The sequence below is a fragment of the Haliotis rubra genome, unplaced genomic scaffold, assembly GCF_003918875.1.
Source record: "Haliotis rubra isolate DU_JTF1 unplaced genomic scaffold, ASM391887v1 Scf325, whole genome shotgun sequence".
In the NCBI taxonomy this organism is placed as follows: domain Eukaryota; kingdom Metazoa; phylum Mollusca; class Gastropoda; order Lepetellida; family Haliotidae; genus Haliotis; species Haliotis rubra.
In genome coordinates this window covers 425,729-446,454 of record NW_025766997.1, presented here as the reverse complement: position 1 = coordinate 446,454, position 20,726 = coordinate 425,729, and the positions used below count along the sequence as shown (strand labels likewise).

Below are 20,726 nucleotides of genomic sequence, written 5' to 3'. Positions count from 1 at the left end.
TACTCGTCAGTCCGTTCAAGACGTCGCATAAGTTGATTATCAACTGTATGCCAGATGCCGTCTATAAGCCTACGCGAAGATAATTGCTTAGGCTATTTACAACACAGAACGTCGCTGTATTATTAGTCAACGACATTTCATAGATCTTCACAGAAATCAACTATTCCGTATAAATTGCTAATATACAATCCCGGACGACGATACGATTATCTACATGCGTGACCATTACGCATATCTGCAGACAATTCAATATCAAAATTGAACAGCAGCCTTGTTACAGCGAGTATAACTCTTAATCGTCAAAGTTTCTGAGAAGAAATATGTACAACAAGTTCAACGTTAATTCTACAATTATGACGATACATTCATGTATACAGTCTACAAGCTCACAACTTGCAAGTTGTTTATACCCTTATATATAAGGAAGTCGGAATTATATTCAAAACTGAAATTATTTTCACGACAACCAGGAAAATAACCTACCCAGCATAAAATTACAGAGCGAGATATTTCGCGCCGGAGGTTTCGCGCGGTTACCATTAACCCTCGAAACACGTGGTCACTCGGATAACTTCGGGAAGCTACGGTGAAGACCGACGTTTATGCTAATATCAACGACGACAAGAATTTATTCAAGGTGGGTTTTTTTCCCGCTACACCGGTGACATCACAGCGCGGGTATTTATACAGAATCAAAATGCTTTGTTCTGATTGGACCGCGAGGGACAACGACCTACACAGAGGTCGATCTCTGTTCACAGTTCAAGACTTACGTCACAAGTGACAACTATATATCAGTGAACGAGCAAGCCTCATTACAGTCCAGTTAACCTGAACATTCATGATTAGACTGCCTTTCTTCAAGTTAGAGACCTCCCCTGTCAAGTTAAGACGAGGGATCGGCAGTCAGGCGATTTTACATAAAGTTCAACGAGGACAGACACACCTGGTTGTGCACCTACATCGTCAAGGACTTCGCAGCGAATTACCTAGACGAAAGATACAACTGGATCTAAATCCACAGCGTTTCAGACTACAGCTGAATTTCATCAAGCAACTAACACAACTAGATGGTTAGTAAACCTACTAAACTTCTGTTTGGAGAATAAAACGGAAATTTCACGCCCAACCTGGGGATATGAATATAGTGCTCCAACACCTCACAAGTGAGGTTTATGAACACGCCTGGATGACATACTTGGACCCCATGATACGATGATTCTATCAAGATGGCCAGCAAGAGCACTGTAAATTTATCTCCACCAAACCAAACAGGAGGAAAAAAATGCAACAGATTATTTCCTCTATCATCAACTTACGCAGAGTGAAGTCTCATGTACTATATCTCCATTTGGATCAGAACTGTCATACTACGTGCATATGCGGATGGACCTATTCCGACCCTCCATGAGCTTAATACTCATGATATTATAGCGCTAACTTCTAGAATTGTTCTACACAAATGTGATTGAAATAATGGAGGGTTTATTTCTGGAAATCCGATATGGTGGTTGCAAACCATTATCTGAGAGATATCACCACCGAGGACGTCTCAGGTATACACCAATTCGATCCCATGGTCCTCGCACAACAGCTGACAGTTCCTCGGAGAAGATAAGTCAATCTAACAGATTTTTACTTATCTTATAACAATACTTAATAGCTTCATGCTATATATAATTTACTTAAGTTCCTTTTATCATCACAGTACTATGATTATTACATCATACAATATATAAGTTAACAACTCTACAGAGTTTGTTATTATATATATTTACCTTAAGTTATTCATATCTTAAGAGTAATACTATGGTTACATGATAAATGCATTAGCTAACAAACTCTACAGAGTTTTTGGCTATTTTATACATAGCTTAAGTTAATTAAGCTAACAAACTCTACGGAGTTTTACTATTATATAGGTAACTTAAGCTAATTATACCTTAAGCATAGTACTATACTCATATTATTAAAATATATTGGCTAACAAACTCTAAGGAGTTTTGCTATTATATAGGTAGCTTAAGCTTATTCATATCTTAAGCTTAGTACTATGTTTATATCATATAAGTAGATTAGCTAACAAACTCTAAAGAGTTTTTTGCTATTTGGCTTAAGTATCATCATATTTCTAAGCAATATGGTTATATTATAACATGTATTAGCTAACAAACTCTACAGAGTTTTAGCTATTATATATGTAACTTAAGCTTATTCATATCTTAAAGCAGTACTATGTTTATATCATATAGGTATATTAGCTATCAAAACTCTAAAAGAGGGTTTTGCTATTATATATTTCGCTTAAGTTTCATCATATTTTAAGCTTTATGGTTACATTATAACAAACTCTACGGAGTTCTTGCTATTATATATGTAGCTTAAGTTTTCCTTCATAAGCTCAATACTAGGTTTATATCATAGCTAACAAACTCTAAAGGGTTGTTTTCAAGCTATTATACAATTAGCTTAAGTTTTCATCATATCTTAAGCAGTATGTTTACATTATAAAGGTATTAGCTAACAAAACTCGACGGAGTTTTGTTATTATATATATATAGCTTAAGTTTCATCATAACTTAAGCTCAGTACTATGTTTTTAACATAAAAAGTATATTAGTTAATAAACTCTAAGGAGTTTATTTTGCTATATACATTTAGCTTAAGTCTAATCTTATCTTAAGCTTAGTACTATGGTTACACTATAAACATATTAGCTAATAAACTCTACAGAGTTTTTTTGGCTATTATATATGTAGCTTAAGTTAATAATATCTTAAGCACAATACTATACTCATATTGTAAAATATGTTAGCTAACAAACTCTACGGAGTTCTGCTATTATATATGTAGCTTAAGTTCATTATATCTTAAGCACACTACTATACTCATATTGTAAAATATATTAGCTAACAAACTCTACGGAGTTTTGCTATTATATATGTAGCTTAAGTTAATTATATCTTAAGCACACTACTATACTCATATTGTAAAAATATATTAGCTAACAAAACCCTACAGAGTTTTGCTATATATATGTAGCTTAAGTTAATTATATCTTAAGCTCAGTACTATACTAATATTATAATATATATTAGCTAACAAACTCTACAGAGTTTGGCTATTATATATGTAGCTTAAGTTAATTATAGCTTAAGCACAGTACTATACTCATATTATAAAAATATATTAGCTAACAAACTCTACAGAGTTTGGCTATTATATATGTAGCTTAAGTTAATTATAGCTTAAGCACAGTACTATACTCATATTATAAAAATATATTAGCTAACAAACTCTACAGAGTTTTTGCTATTATATATATAGCTAAAGCTTATTCATATCTTAAGCTCAGCATTATATCTATATCATATAAGTATATTAACTAACAAACTCTAAAGAGTTTGCTATTATATAATTAGCTTAAGTTTAATCATATCTTAAGCTTAGTACTATGTTATATCTTAAAGTATTTTAGCTAACAAACTCTAAGGAGTTTATACTAGCATATTAACAAGCTTAAGTCTATTAGTCTTAAGCATTGTATTAATGTTATATATACTTTATCATAATAAGTACATGGTAATAACCTTTTATATGGCAGCTGATAAGTTAGCAGCAGGAATTCATCAGTTCAGTGCCTTTATGAAGTTCCCATAGGGTTATTACAATCATCACAGTTCAAATCACTAATTATTAAAAATCCAAAGTATTAGTATTCCCACCTCCGTTCCGTAGGATGCTACAAGCAAAAAGAGCATGAGTCAGGATAAGGAAAAATATGTAATTTTTGGAGTAAAATTGATATTTTATACTTATCCTGACTCATGAGGTCAGCCCTCCCATCCTCCCCAAATAACACTTTGGATTTCCCTGTAAATTCAAATGTTGGGCTCAGTATATGAGGAGAGAGTGAGGCACATGGGTAGAGGTGGCGCCCTCGTTCCCGCGCTTGTGGAAAGGAGGTAACTCGTGGTGAATACTAATTAGTGATTTTAAATTGAAGGGAGCTTCAATTAGGGAGATACAAGTGTTCCACTATGTTCGCAAGAAGAAGAAGACAAGCAAAAAGAGCATGAGTCAGGATAAGTATAAAATATCAATTTTACTCCAAAAATTACATTTTTGTTACACAGGTTTGTAATGTAACTTACAACGTTTTCATAAATATGATAGTGTATATTGCATGCTGATGTATATTGAAACAGCCATCCAAAGATCTTTTTTGTAGAATTTTCATCAAATTTGAAAAATAAAAATAAATAACAGTTTGGAAGTCCATGTTTAGTGTTGTTCTGCCTTCATCCAGTGCATAAGATGAGATGAGGTAAAATGAAATGAAACGAAGTTCATGTGGCATATGTCTGTGTGAGTCGCTTGTACTAGCCTGGAAGTATGCCTGTTTAATAGTGCTAGCCCACTGAGATACATTTGGTATGATGTGGCCGAGGATCAAACCTCCTATCCTGTATCATGGAGACACTGTCGTCTCCGATACTTGCAGACCCGTGAAGATCCGGGTTAGAATTGATCTTCAGTAACCCATGCTTTTGTAAGAGGCGACTAATGGGATAGGGTGGTCAGGCTCACTGACATGTCATTGTATCCCATTTGTGTAGATCAATGCTCATGCTGTTGATCTCTGTATTGTCTGGTCCAGACTTGATTATGTACAGACCGCTGACATATAGCTGAAATATTGCCGATTGTGGCGTAAAATTAAACTCACTCATTCTGACACTTGCTAAAACTTTTGTGTAATATGCAGAAAATCTAAATTAGATGCCTGATGTATCTTCCTTGTTTTGTTGCCAGACATTCCCTTTCTTCGGCGTAGTTCCAGCCATTGTGAATGACGAGGGGAAGGAACTCACAGGGGCCGCTGAAGGATATTTGGTAGGTGGAGTTTATTTTCCCCCCAAATTTGTAATCCCAGATGATACTGTTTCCAATGAAATTGACCATTCAACATATTTCAGTATAAAAAAGCTTGGTTTGAAATATCCAATAAATTCCTGACAGTTGACATCCAGAAAGTTCAGACATCCGACATGATAAATGTCCGGAATTGATTATTTACAAGTGAATGTCATATAGCTGGGAGTTTTGTGTCACACAACAAAGAAACCAATGACTTCGGATCGTACATTGAAGTGCCTAAATCAAGTTCAGCATATTGGCCCAACTGTTTCCAGGTGTTCAAGCAGCCTTGGCCCAGCATCATGAGGACAGTGTATGGAGACCATGAAAGGTTCGAGACCACATACTTCAAGAAGTTTCCCGGGTGCTACTGCACTGGAGATGGTGAGTTGTACTCTGGGTCCTCTTCAGTTCCATATGATTTGCTACATCATGTACCTGACAAGCTGTAAGGGTGCAGTGAGGTAGCCTGGTGGTTTCAGCTGAAGACCTGGGTTTGATTCTTCACATAGATACAATGTGTGAACCCCATTTCTGATATCCCTTGCTTTCATATTACTTGAATATTTCTAATATATAAGTATAACCATACTCACTGACCCATTAAAATATGAACCCTGAGTAAACTGTTATATACAGTCAACTCTCGTTAATCCGACACTTGTGGTTGCAGAGAAATATGTCGGATTAACGAAAATGTCGGATTAATGAAAATGTTGGATTAATGTATTTGTGTGAAAATATCAATGTTTACTAAATGTCATGATCGTCATACTGTTGCATGCATATCAGAAATGGTAGATCTAGTTATCTTCATCGTATGTAAAAATATTCACAGAAATAAGAAATACTAACAATACATACTTGTTTTCATTTATTAACATTCATAGATGGCATAACATACATATATAATCACATAAGCGAACAGTTTCATATCTATTTCATGACCACATTGGCACAAAACTCACGTTTGTTTTTACCGCATATCAGCTGCCATTATGACCCGGATGTTGAATATGTTACAAGTGTGATGTTCACTGAGGTGGGTGTTAAGCAGCCAGTAAGGCACGCACTAATCACCTTTCATGTGTGATGTTTGTATACGGTCGGATCATCCGACCGGCTGTGTTGATTGTCGGATTAAAGAATGTTTTTACAATGTATTTACAATGATCGGTTGCTAGATTGGTGTGTCGGAGTCGGAATGCGAGAATGTCGGATTAACGAGAGTAATTATCACTGTTTTAAATGGTTCCCTAATTTTTTGTCGGATTAACGTGATTGTCGGATTAATGAGTGTCGGATTAACGAGAGCTGACTGTACTATGAAATGCAGCTGTAGTCTCTCGGATGAGACCCCTTGTGGTGATTCTGGGTTTCACATGTCCCTGGCAGCCTACCCTTGTCGTAATGGGACATAATGTTTCCCCCATGATCCTAAAAGGACAGGGTGACAGAATTTCAAAAGGGGCACCCCCTCTCCCAAAAGGCCATGCAATGACAGATTTGACTGACTTTCTGTATTTCAGGTGCACGCAGGGATGAAGACGGGTACATATGGATCACGGGACGTATAGACGACATGGTGAATGTGTCCGGCCACTTGTTGAGCACAGCGGAAGTGGAGTCCGCCCTCATTGAGCACAAGGCTGTGACTGAGGCAGCGTCTGTCTCTCACCCACACAAGATCAAGGGAGAGTGCATTTACTGCTTCGTCACCCTGAAGCAGGTGGGTGACACACTTCCTCAACACTCTTGACTATACCTCAACACTCTTGACTATACCTCAATACTCTGGACTATACCTCAACTCTCTTGACTATACCTCAACTCTCTTGACTATACCTCAACACTCTTGACTATACCTCAACTCTCTTGACTATACCTCAACTCTCTTGACTATACCTCAAGTCTCTTGACTATACCTCAACACTCTTGACTATACCTCAACACTCTTGACTATACCTCAACTGCGAACTGTCCTGAATATATAAATATTTTTTCTGTTACAAATTTGCAGCTGGAACAAAAATATGATTTCAATTTGTACGAATGATATGCCAATCTGTGAAAATATCTCAACATTTTCATAGATATCGGTTAAAAGAGGAATGTTATTTAGCCTTAAACCCTTTTTCTATGAATGCACCCTGTTTATCAACTGGAATGAAGTATATTGATGGTGTTGCATCAGTCCAATTGAAACATCCATCTCATATCAGCAGAAGGTGCTGTTGTCAAAATGGAAACTAGGTGTTCAATATATTAACTGAGTTTCAGAATGCTGTTTTGTATGCTAGACAGTTTTTATTGTATCGCTTTGTGCTCTGACCAGATTATAACAAGTACTTTGTGAAATGTTGGCTGCTGTGCTATACATATCTCATATGCTATGGGGATGGTGGGTTCCGTGTTATCCATAGCTTGACTATGGTTTGAAGGATAGGGACAATGTTAATCTCATTAATCCGTCAGCACCAGTAGTTTGTTTAACATGTTAATGGACTAGAGTTACAATTTAATTGTAGTTACATTATCATGGTCTTTATAATTCTTTGTTTCAGGGATTTGAATTCACCCCTGATCTTACAACTGAACTAAAGAATATTGGTAAGCGTGAATGAGTTTCAGATTTCATTAAATAGGTTACAATTTTAATTTTGTATACATGTTCGTATGACCCATATCACGACGCACATCGGTCTACCATCTCCTGATTGGCTGTAAATAGGGTGGTTGGGGTTGAATCATTGCTCGGGGCGACATCACTAATTTCCTTCTGATGTCTAGAGTTTTTTGTGATATTTTTCAAAGAGGAAGTCTGCCAAGATCTTTTACAATTTGGACACTTTTTAATGTTTTTGTGGCCAAATATTTGAAGTATGTTGAAGTCAGTGAAAGTTGTGAAAATGTTTAAAATAAACATAAACAGATGTTGTTTATTTTAGAGTCTGCTTCAGTTTAATCCTTATGCTGTATTTCAGTTCGTGCCAAGATTGGACCATTTGCTCAACCAGATTTCATCCAAAATGCTCCAGCCTTGCCCAAAACTCGATCAGGGAAAATCATGAGACGTATCCTGCGGAAGACTGCAGTCGGTGACCGCCAGCTTGGTGATACGTCAACACTGGCCGATGAAAGCGTCATTGATTTGTTGTTCCAGAACCGACCAAACGATGCATAAACTCATTACCACCATCGTAGAAAACATGTGAAGTCAGAATGCAGTTGTTAACAGTTAGTCTGTTTATAGCCCAATTATTATTAGTAATAAGGGATTAGATGAGGAAGATTGTATTGATTATCACTGTTAGGCAGCTTAAACATTCAGGTGATTGTTTGCCAGGGGGAGTAGTTGGCACTTTGGTTGTGTGTCACTGTGTGATTCATTTCATCCTTCATAGGGGTGGTGGGGTAGCCTAGTGGTTAAAGTATTTGCTCATCACGCCATAGATCCGGGTTCGATTCCCCACATGGGTACAATGTGTGAAGCCCATTTCTGGTGTCTGTCGTGATATTGCTGGAATATTGCTAAAAGCGGCGTAAAACCATACTCACTCACTCACTCATCCTTCATAGGACGTTTGTTTTGGGGTTCTCATAGTTTTTAGTGTAACAGTTTTTGTGTATTTCGGGGCAATCTTGAAGTGTATGGTTGATATTTTGGGTTGTTTGTTTTAGTTTATACTGTCTCTAGCAGGATGCAAGCTAATGTTGACTTCACTGCAAGACATATTTAAGAAAGCCAAGGGGCTTTTGTCTTATCTCTTGATGTTAAACTTTGCATGTGTAGGGGTCCTAAACTTTTTCTTTCCTCCTGTCGACTTCTAATTTGGACCCCATTTTAAATTGAATATTGGATAACATGAGAATAGTTACCGGCATATATCTAGTCAGGTATGCATTCAAAGATTCTCTCTACAAATTATGCCAAAGTTGTTTGTGTGAAGATTTGAAGATTTTATCAACATCTTTATGATGATCCATTTGTTACATTTTCTATCCATTTTGTGTCACTGTTGTCATGGTAATAACAGTAAAGTTATTTCTTCTGTGTTTATACTCATGACTCATTACAGAAATACTGTATTTGGTTTTCCTTTTTGGTGACTTTTTAGTTGTCCTTTTGTTGACAGTTAGCAACTAACATTGATATATATTATTATTGCCATCCCTATGCCATTCCTTATTCTCACACCGTTGTGTGTGCAATATTATGCAAGTACTCAAAATTATGTTCTATACATATCCCTTGTTTCTTGAATTTTCATCATTTATTTGTTATTTTTATTGAGGACACAACTGAATACTTAATACTTGTTTTTTTGTAAGCAGAACCACAAATTAAGTCGTGATCTATTTATTTGTATCAAGATATAATCTGATAAACAGATTAACTTAACATCATTTCATAAATGAAATCCTCTTCTTGAGGTGAGATCCTGATTTTGATAATTTTAGTGAGTTAAAGGAATATCAAATGAAATTGTTACTACTTATTATTATGTAGAAGTGGTTTTTATTTTTACTGTATTATATTTTCTGTGTTTTTAAGTCTTATTTGTGTGGGGTTTGATGATACTTGAAGGATACTTTAAGCATTGAATTGTAACCTGGGGCTAGAGACACTACAAGAAGTGCAATATGAAATGCAGCAACAATGAAAGGTGAATGGTATGAGAGGAAGCCTCAGGCTAGTGATGTGATGTGGACTGTATCACATTCTTTAATGTACTCTAAGCGTATCATGAAAGCCATACCTTATTGCTACTTACGTTATTATACAATCAGATTCAGAACTTTGGATTGTGGCTGTTTTATGTTTCTACTTCAATTACAATCTGGCTGAGTTCTTGCAAAGCAGGGCGGTGGGGTAGCCTAGTGGTTAAAGCATTCGCTTGTCACGCCGAAGACCCGGGTTCGATTTGTCACATGGGTACAATGTGTGAAGTACATTTATGGTTGCTGGAATATTGCTAAAAGCGGCGTAAAACTAAACTCACTCACTCACTCTTGCAAAGCTGAGTTAATAATACTTTTTGGAAACTGATACAGAGTGATGTTATGAATTAATACATGGGGAGGCATTTCATGTACTTTATCACTTTGTTTAAATTGTTTATGTTCATCTGTAATTCCCCCCCAAAAGTATCATAGAAAATGTACCACGATACAATCATGGTTATATGCAGGGCAGGGCAATATAAGCATCATTGTAAGTAAAGATTCACAATAGTAGCATTGTAATATGACGTGTATCACAATATTAGCATTGTGATATGACGTGTATCACAATGTAAGTGTGATATGACGTGTATCACAATATTAGCAGTGTGATATGACGTGTATCACAAAATTAGCAGTGTGATATAACATGTATCACAGTATTAGCATTGTGATATGACATCTATCACAATATTAGCATTGTGATATGACATCTATCACAATATTAGCAGTGTGATATAACATGTATCACAATATTAGCAATGTGATATGACATCTATCACAATATTAGCATTGTGATATGACATCTATCACAGTATTAGCATTGTGATATGACACCTATCACAATATTGGCATTGTCCTGTGCTGTGATATGCATCATTGGACTAATGTATCTTGGTATTTACCGGTACTCCATATTTGTATTGTAACCTGTTAGCATGCTAACTGAAGATAATTAATCAAAACACATCAACCTTTTCAGTGTTACATTAAAAATAATCAGCTTTGCCTTATAGCAGTATGCAAGGACCAATGTTTATGTTGCACTGTATTATTTTTCCCCCAGTATTTCTCTGTTGTGGATCCGAATCTCTCCTGTTGTTTATTTCATTTTGCCTCAACCATCTTAACCTTTGGCTTAAGAAAACAGCCTATATAGTCTTCATATTAACAAATTTGTAAATAGAACAACTGCTAAGATACAATGGAAGCTGTAATTTTATGCATTTTGGTTCTAACAGATTGCATTTCCTATTCTACCATTCCATTAAACAGTATTTGGAACATCATATGTAGTAGAAGTATGTGGTTTGTATACAGGGCTATGTCACCCTAGCATGGTATGAGATGTATTCAGAACAGCGGTCAGGATCGACTGTAAGTTATAGTGTGATTGTTATGGCTAATATGTGACGAGTCTGTGTGTATCTGTGTACATTTGTGTACAAGACAAGGGTAAATGTACTGGGTAAAAATCCTGTAGTTTCTAAATAAGTTCTTTGTTAAGAATAGTAATATGTTTTTCCATGCAAAACTTTTGAAATAAGTCCCTTGAAACCAGGATGAAAAGGATTTTCGATCATTTTTCACATCCTGAAACATGGTGAAGAAAAATCTACATTTCCTTGTCATAAAATCTCTGGTTGAACGGAAATCCAGATGTCTTTACAGGTATAGTTCTTGAGTAACACATGAGCCTCATTGCTCTCATTGTATTTACCTTTGTGTTAATTGCAACTAAATTAGCCACCCAGGCAATGCCCTTTTCTATTTGTTAAATGTCCACAAAGGGTCACCATCTGACAAACTGAAGGTCACATGCTTTTTCAAGCATGTCACCTCATTCAGCAGCCACTGTGAGCACTACCTATGCATTGTACTTACAATTACCTCAGGTGACCTCGACATTGTGGTCTTTACCTTTGTTATCTCCCTTTGGCCAACTGCCTGGATAGAGGTTACCAGTAAGTTAAATGTTTCACAAAATATTGTTTGTATTTTTTACTTTGTTGAGTATTATTTGTTTATTGATGGTGGGGAATTAATAAGAAACATAGTAAATAGTGTGTATCATCCCAAATATGATTTTGTTAAAACCTTACTTACTTTACCAGTAACCCGTGAAGATCTGGGTTAGAATTGATCTTCAGCAACCCATGCTTGTCGTAAAAGGCAACTAACGGGATCGGGTGGTTAGGCTCGTTGACTTAGCTGACACCTCATTGGTTCCCAATTATGCAGAACGATGCTCATGCTGTTGATCACTGGATTGTCTGGTCCAGACTCGATTATTTACAGACCGTCGCCATATAGCTGGAATAATGCTGAGTGCAGCGTAAAACTAAACTCACTCACTCACTACTTTACCAGTAATTAATCACTTTCAAATGAATTGGTCCATTGACATGGGTTCATCAAATGATGAAACCCAGCATGAATGTATTGTTTATTTGAACCCTGAATGGAGGGATTTGAACTGTCTTAGTTAATTAGTTAGTTGTCCAATTTAGAGTATCCCATAATAATTGAAATCTAGTAATCATTCCTAATCAGGTAGACCAGTGACTCCTATTTAACCTTGCTGAAGTTACAGATACTGATGCTGTGATCTCTTGGTATATCTGTGGCACTATGTAACAGTCCAGACAAACTAATATATATGTATTTAGCACTGTCAGTGTCTGGCTTGCATGGGTGGTAACTGGGTGGAAGATCTTCATATCAGCTTCGCAATACAGAATATCTTGGTTGTTAGTGTATGATATCATGTATATCAGCAGAATAAATTTCTACAGGTACATTGTGGGTAGTGTGTTATTTGTCTCGGTAATCATCACAGATGTGCCTGTTATGTAATGCCACTGTTATCTTCCAGCCATATCCTGACCCTTTCAGGGGTGCTGGGGTAGCCTAGTGGTTAAAGTGTTCGCTGGTCATGTTGAAGACTCCGGTTCTATTCGAGCTATGGGTACAGTTTGTGAAGACCGGTTATGGTACCCACTGCTGTATTATTGCCGGAATATTGCTAAATGCGGCATAAATCCCAACTCATTCCGGTTCCAGAAAAATATATCTGGACAAGTGCCTCATTTGACACGGGTCGTGATTCATTGGTATTGTCCATGGGAGCACGGCGACCATGTATTTAAGGTGCGACAATACGCTGTGCAGAGCTTTGTAATAGTTGTGTGTTCGAATCCCAGTTGCCGGAATTACGTTTTAAGGTTATGTCATGTCCATAGCCGTGATGGTTGGTTTCATCAAAGTAGTAAGAATACTAACCCAGCTTTGTAATGGGTGTGTGTTCGTGTATATGTAGGGGCGGTGGGGTAGCCTAGTGGTTAAAGCGTTGGCTCGTCACGCCGAAGACTCGGGTTCGAATCCCCACATGGGTACAATGTGTGAAGCCCATTTCTGGTGTCCCCCGCCGTGATGTTGCTGGAATATTGCTAAAAGCGGCGTAAAACCAAACTCAGTCAGTCAGTCAGTCGTGTATATGTTGAGACACAAAGAAGGTTTATTTGTATCCTGGGAACAATCAATATCTGTTTGCTGCTGCAAGTGCTTTATATCCCTGCCTTAAAACTCTCCATTAGTTACATTAAGAAGGAATCGGCTTTCATCAGACTAATGTATTCTTCGCCAAGTCCTCAGATTCTAGCCTGGTAAACACCAAGCCAAACGTGACTTTTGGTGATGACCGCTCAGTAGGACTTTATGATGAACCCTCTTGGGCTGTATCCGGCTCGCCTTTGGCGATTCCGGACTGTTCTCGTAGAGACCTGGCGAAATGGTAACCGTAGGTGCCTCAGAACAGTGCTTGTGGCAAATAGTTGTCGAGTGAGCCTCATAGTGGCCTGTCTCCACGATCTGACGCCACCCTGGGTCTTCCAGAACGTAGGCGATCCTTCATCTCATTGCTTTTTGACTGACAACTGTGTAGTGGACATTCATTTCCCGACCAGGGTCTTTACAGGCCATACTGGAGTATTGCATACCAGTAATGTGCCATCTCTGGTCATCTGATAAACGTCTTCGTACTATAGTGGCAGAAGAATGAGTGAGTGAGTTTATTTTTACGCCGCACTCAACAATATTCCAGCTATATGGCGGCGGTTTGTAAATAATCGAGTCTGGATCAGACAATCCAGTGATCAACAGCATAAGTATCGATCTGCGCAATTGGGAACCGATGACATGTGTCAACCAAGCCAGCGATCCTGACCACCCGATCCCGTTAGTCGCCTCTTACTAGCATGGGTTACTGAAGGCTCATTCTAACCCGGGTCGGCAGAAAAATGAATGAACATTGTTACCCATGCAGATTAAATACCGACAAACCCGATCCGAGTTAAAATTTGTTTTCAGCAACCCATGCTTGCCGTAAGGGGGCGACTAACGGGATCGGGTGGGCAGGCTCGCTGACTTGGTTGACACATGTCACCTATCCCAATTGCGTAGATCGATGCTCATGTTGATCACTGGATTGTCTGGTCCAGACTCGATTATTTACAGACCGCAGTCATATAGCTGGAATATATCTGAGTGCGGCGTTAAACAACAAACAAACAAAATAACTACCGACATGTGGTATGTGCACTTGAGAAAATTCGTGGATTTCCTTCTGGTCATGCTCCACAGGGTGTGTCTGAGACACTTTCAATCATGGCCCTTGAGTGGCCTTGATACCAATTCAAATCGCAGTTCAACTACCAAGAATTGTATTTTGGCGACCCCCAGTCACTAATATTCCAGCTGTATGTGAGCTGTGTAAGTAATCGATTCTGACGGATCTGGATGTGGATCAACAAAGTCCAGACAGACCCAGCATTACAGTCAGCAGCCAGCTTGAGGTACTGGGAACATGTTTTTTACAGAGACTCCATTCAGGGTCACACAAATACAGTGGGTGAGTGAGATTAGTTTTACGCCGATTTTAGCAATATCACGGCGGGGGACACCAGAAATGGGCTTCACGTATTGTACCCATGTAGGGAATCGAACCAGGGTCTTCGGCGTGACGAGCAAACGCTTCACACAAATACAGGCAGTCCATGGTTGTAGGGTCCCCCCAAGGTATCCACACGGGATACCTGGCCCGCATTTTGTCCAATCAATCCCCAATCAGTGGTGTTGTGGTATTTACAGGTCACTGAAACTCGTTGTTTCCAAAGAAAATACAAGAAATAGCGTAATATATTTATTGATTTTATTTCGCTTTCAAATTTTAGGTTTGATTGTGTTAAAACAGACCTGGAGGATTGTACAATATTTGGCCTCTGGTGAAAAGCATTACAAAATATAACAGGCATTGTGGAATAAAACACTCAGCAGGGTACGTTTACACGATTTAGAAAGGACATGCAAATAGCAAAACAGCATTCATTCCATTGTCAAATTCTAAAGCTCAACCATCGCTGGATCCTCCGTCAACATTAGTGCTAGGTGGATATGTGTTCTTGTGGGTGACAAGCGTTTCAATTCTAAAGTGACCTTAATTATGCCTGAAAGATGGGTCCAAAAGGCATGGATGACATATGGGTTTTCTTGGGTGACACACAATTTGGATGACATGGGAAGGGTGATGCATTTGTTAAGATATATCCCTTGCTATTCCTATCCCGCTCGGCTGATCCTAAACTTCGGTCATCTGTAAGAACTGTGATGAAACAACTCGTTCAATTCAATTTCCAACTTTTTGCTCACGTATATCATATTCGCAAAGGAAACCAGCCTCTGTCCCGTCTCATTATACCTCGAGCCGCAGGAGCGTGGTCCAAAGATGTCCAGCGGTACATTTAATCCAATTAGGTTGACTACGACCTGTAACTTGCTAAACTAAAAGAAATACATACATATAACACAAATAATCATTTCTGTCCGTATCCGTTCAGTTTTGAAAAAAGTCACGACAAACAAGATATTAATAAACTGGCCTAAGTTGTAAGTCGAGGGATGTGTCTAAAATTTGGGACGCCAGCATGTGCACGACATGTTTACAGAAGACGCTCATGTCAGGAATGAGAATTTCCTTTAATGTTTTGAACCTATCCTGAAATTCGCTTTCATTTTATCTGCATTTACCTTTATTCTTCATTCATGAACTGATCATTTATTCAACAAGTATCGGTAGACAGCGAAAAAGCTCACGTTTTTCACGTGCACTGCCCATCTATACGCAGTGTACCCACTCGCCATATTTATCTGAAAGATGTTTAAAGATGTCTCTACTGCCACGGTAATATTCAAATTGTGTATAAGCGGACTATAAATAATTGTCAAAGTCAAGGCAAGCCAGTGATTGGTTGAATCAGCAACCAATCACACCACCGGGACATGACGGCACACATCCAGACACGCGCATAATACCGCCATAATAAACGCATACAGTAAAAGCCAAATGACACTTGTTCTGCATTCAACGGTTACACAAAATACCACTGCTACTACAGATATCACATTTATAGCGTCCAATATTTATCACAATTTGCTTGTTAGGTGACACAGACCCATACAACTCACGCAGTGTTTCGGATTCCTGAAATTTACATGCATATACGTTCATAATATATTGCCAAGGAATTACGACAATGCACAATAAATGGTCCCGTATTGACCAAACTAGCGCGACAGGAAGAGCAATTCAGTTCACTTTCAATGATTATATCATGTATATCTAGACAGTACGAACACAGCCCTGGGTGAATACATGTATTAAAACACACAGTGAATACAATAGGAAGTGATAGGTTTTGTCCAAAAAAACGAATCTTCATGAATTGGAAAGAAGCCCAAGTGAGAAAGGATATTCCTGAACCTGAGGAAATCTAGACTTGCTTCATTTAGTATTGTTGAAAGGGTTAGGCAGAAAGACAAATAATGTGGTTCAAGGACTATGAGACAGACTAGCGTGATAACGGTGTAAGCATCTACACCAAAAACGTCGCATCGATTGTAAAGAGAAACTGTCAGTCCAGTACACTTGTTCATCTTCGTCATACCAGCTTCTAAAATGCCACTTACATTAGTGTAAGCTATGTTGCTAATACACCAGATGACAACGTTACACATATAATAATATTAATTATGAGAATGTTTATAACGCGCCGTTTCCAGGACAGATCGGCTGGTGAATGTGTGTGTGTGTGTGTGTGTGTGTGTGTGTGTGTGTGTGTGTGTGTACGTCATTCACATTGTACATGCTACTTCATAAAAACCATTACTGAAGACTGAGTCAAACTGATTGGGTAATTTTCTGCATCTGTTAAAACTGCATCACACTGATTGGGTAATTTTCAGCATTAGTGAAAAATGAGTCACACCGATTGGGTAATTTTCTGCATTTTTTAAAACTGAGTCACACTGATTGGGTAATTTCCTACATTAGTAAACACTACCGTCACAGGACATGTCTTTTCATCTTACGTTGTTCACAGGATTTGGTCTGTGATTGACAGCTTTGCCACAAACCAACAAACAAGGGCCAAGTGCTGACAAACCCTGCACATGACCATGGCGATACCAGGAGGTGACGTTTCTAATGTAAAAGAGTGTATATAGTTCTTGAAACTCCCCTGCTAACGTCAGCAAACACAATTTATCGTTTCCCGACCTGCACGTAAGTTGCCAACCACTGATTTTCAAAACAAAAACAGCCACACAACTACACGTCTCCACCAGCTGCATCGCTGAAAGAGAGCGTCCTTCAATCGGAATACCATGTGCATGTGCTCACGCAGTTCGGTTTTATAAGGTAGCCATTTGTCACTTGCACACCACCATTTGTTGAACTGCATCTCGGACAATAGTGAAATAACATACACCTTTACACACTGACACATATAAACCTTCTTTCAGAAATCGATAGCAATGGTGCAACAGCAATTGTCTCTCACGCTCCCAGACAAGCTCGTTTTGCACAGAATCCATAATCAAGATGACCTCATGGAACAACACGAGCCATTGTGATTATTATCATGCTGATTAGAGAGGTCGATACACATTCGGCATGTCAGCAATCGCTACCTTCTTCTTGACAACATACGTATTATCGTCCTTGAAAGCAGATACCAGTTTATCGGTGAGGGATTTACATTGTCGAAGCTGTCGCAAACACTCGATGCTGTTGACGTTCAGGATGGAGGTGATGCATTCCAAGCACCTGCCGCTTGCCACCCGCTCTTTGTGATTCCGTCCACAGTCGAGCGAGCTGTTCTGGATGGCCGTGATTAATCCGGGTAGATGTCGAAGAATTTCTCTTGAAGGGCGTTCTATCAGTTCCAGGCGTCGGAACAAAATATCGGCCTTAGCATCTCCGCTCAGCGAATTGAAGTCAGAGTAGGACTTCATTACGTATGTTGGCCTGTAAACTGCCATGCTTGCAAATTTATCAAACGCCTTTCTCAAACAGTACCGATCGGATAGGTAGAGTATATGAGCGAGATCGCTGTTCGAAGGGTTGTTTTTCTCGCATCGGCATAACAGGTACGTCTCGCAACGTTTCTTCAGTTGTTCCATTTGGTACTCGTCTGCTAAGGACAAGACGACATCCACGTTGTCCTTGTCGATCTGTTTCATCGTCGAGGGGTAGATACACAGAAGAAATTCCACAAAGTCTCTGTATTTCTTGCCCGGGAGAGGGATCTCCTGTGCAGACTTCTCCTTGAAATCTGAATGAAACATGCGGCAGAAAACAGGCGACGATAACGCCAGGACAATCCGTTCAACAAAGATCTTCTTATCCTCGACTACGATTATAAGATCTGTTGTGGCGGATTCACTGGTAAACATAACATTTTCGTCCTCAGAACTATCGTCTGATGCCAGGTTCTCCGCCATCTTGGAATACTGAGTCAGAATCGATCGATAGCGCGATGACGGAATTGGCAAAGTTCTAGCGCAGGCGAGTTGTGAGTTTTAACCATGAGAATTGTAGTATTGATTCCGTTACGTGTTTGATGGACTTTAATGAGAGAACTTTGAGCCGGGATACCAAGTAATTTATTTAAAACGACTGGCTGTGGGAATATTATCACAGGTGACCTATCGCAGAAAATAGTGTGAAAGATTACTATAAAATAGTACTGTCGGAAACAGAAAAAAACTGTATTTTCTCATTTATCTCTACAATTTATGTAGTTGATAGGTGAAAGTGTGAAATATCTGTTAAACTAAGTTCGGCCTAACTACAGTCTCAGTGGTAGAGAGATAGGAAACGGAGAAAAATGACTTTACTGTGGGGAAATTAGTGCAGAAATGAGCAATGCGGCTTTTTTCTAAGTCCAAAAAGACTTATTTGGAACAGACCATGGCTTTATGCAAATTAGTGTGCGACGATATTGTATTACAAAGGACACTTTTTAAATGCCCAATTTGAAATTAGACGTAGATTCATTATAAACGATAGCTGACGTAAAAAATAATAACTTTTATGCCGAAACTATTAAGGATGTAGCTACCATGCAGTCTTACTGTCACTATAAAAAGAAACAGATAGGAGGGGTCGCCTCAAAAGCAAAACCTGGGGTCGGGCTTGGGGATAGAGATATCAGCTAAGATAAGATAATCCTTTAGGGCAATTATACTGGGGAGGTACACGGCACGTCATAACAATTTACAAATAATATCCAGTCCTGTCGATCTCCGGGTGGTCATGGCACCTATATACTACGATGCGTTTCTATGGTTTTCGGGTATCATACTCTCTTACATATCTCAACATAAACTTTATGAAAGAAAGACACGTAAGATGTTAATCAGTAGATGAGACATAGTCAACACACATGAAAAAGCACAAAATATCTTTGAGATGACCCCTTGTGCCTGTGGGCAGCACGTGCATTTCATGCCAGGTGAGTCGACGGTCTGTCGTCATACCTGGCTGAGCGACCTAATTGCCATCTATAGTCTGATCTATTGTTTTCAGCAGCTATTCGTATTTTTTCTAAGTTTTGCCCGATTTTACGAGTAAACATGCTTTTCTGGATATCGTATTACGCATCCCGCTGAACGCCCAGTTAGGCCGAAGTAGGTTATTTCGACATATGCTATTTGCAATTGTGCCAATTTTAAGGACACAGAGTAACAGCCTAAAAACAGTTTTTTGCTATTTCCGACAGTACTTTTAATACACATGTCAAGTGCATGATTGAGTGAGTCAGATGGAATCTGCGCCGCGTTGGGCATTATTCCTATCAATCGCGACGAGGGACAAGGCTGTATATCCTTTCGACCGTCATCGCCCCTTTCCATAGCCACACCAAGAATAGACAGTTGTGTTAACGTTCAAATGGCACTGCACTGTGGCTTCACACATTGTAACCATCCAGGGATTCGAACCAAGATCATTGGTGAGCCATCCTGTCGTTCGGAATACCCCGTGTTTACCTTTTCGAGGTTGCATGATAAGAAAATGCATTCCGATTGTCATTTTGGTACGCGACACTCTGATTAGTCGTACTCGGAACTTTGTTTAGCGGTCGGGAGAACTAAGATCTGGTTTTAATGATATTATACCTCAGGCATACGGAACGAATAAGTCATACACACAGCATGTGTTAGTGCCTTTATCTGCCTTTCATGCAAGACGTGACACATGTTTTAGCAAATCACATGCTTTCCGTGCACGAGATGGCATGTCGAGCCTTTCCTCGCGATACCAGTTATATGATACCGCGCGTGCTGCACGATATTTGGTCATGCCCTTGTCAGTCTCAAAGTAATAAGGCAGCGTGATTGACAGCAATAGTTTATTTCGTAAAGATGATTGGCAAATGGTCGTCAATGATATTTACAAGTTAGTATGTTGATGTACATCATTTACACAGGAAGACGTAACATTTATAAACATGATCAAATCTGACAGAATTCCTCCAGTAACCCTGCTTCTAATTATTCCAAGGTTAGGGCAGGCTACATTAAGTATGTTTAACTACTTCTAACCAGGGTATATTAGTTAAATTCGAGTCAGGGTTAACGGGTGGAGTGTTAGAAAACTCTAAAATAGTGACAGCGTGTTACAAGAACAAATGAAGTGACACGTCACGGAGCACTGACATTCATTCTCATGAGATATTTACAAG

General features: G+C 38.7%; 2 protein-coding genes and 1 long non-coding RNA gene across 4 annotated transcripts in view; 2 read left to right on the top strand and 1 right to left on the bottom strand.

Annotated features, from left to right (window-relative positions):
• The window catches only part of LOC124283928 (acetyl-coenzyme A synthetase, cytoplasmic-like), a 40,470-nt gene extending 32,146 nt beyond the window's left edge, over positions 1-8,324 (top strand). For both annotated transcript variants that reach the window (XM_046719964.1, XM_046719963.1), the window contains exons 12-16: positions 4,816-4,896; positions 5,196-5,304; positions 6,450-6,649; positions 7,485-7,530; positions 7,905-8,324. In XM_046719964.1, coding sequence (XP_046575920.1) covers positions 4,816-4,896; positions 5,196-5,304; positions 6,450-6,649; positions 7,485-7,530; positions 7,905-8,104 — 636 coding nt within the window. In that variant the 3' untranslated portion in view covers positions 8,105-8,324. The remainder of the gene's footprint in view (positions 1-4,815; positions 4,897-5,195; positions 5,305-6,449; positions 6,650-7,484; positions 7,531-7,904) is intronic.
• A 44-nt stretch (positions 8,325-8,368) lies between these two features.
• LOC124283927 lies at positions 8,369-12,445 on the top strand. The gene is made up of 2 exons (XR_006900435.1): positions 8,369-10,082; positions 10,118-12,445. It is a non-coding gene; the product is annotated as an uncharacterized LOC124283927 (long non-coding RNA).
• A 4,507-nt stretch (positions 12,446-16,952) lies between these two features.
• On the bottom strand, positions 16,953-18,483 carry LOC124283946 (BTB and MATH domain-containing protein 38-like). The gene has a single exon (XM_046719983.1). It carries the CDS (start codon positions 18,481-18,483, stop codon positions 17,629-17,631), a length of 855 nt encoding a protein of 284 aa, XP_046575939.1. The 3' UTR covers positions 16,953-17,628.
• Positions 18,484-20,726: the final 2,243 nt, after the last annotated feature.

What these genes read in the sequence shown, in the direction of transcription:
- LOC124283946 (XM_046719983.1), bottom strand. Translation starts at nt 18,483, where the DNA reads ATGGCGGAGAACCTGGCATCAGACGATAGTTCTGAGGACGAAAATGTT.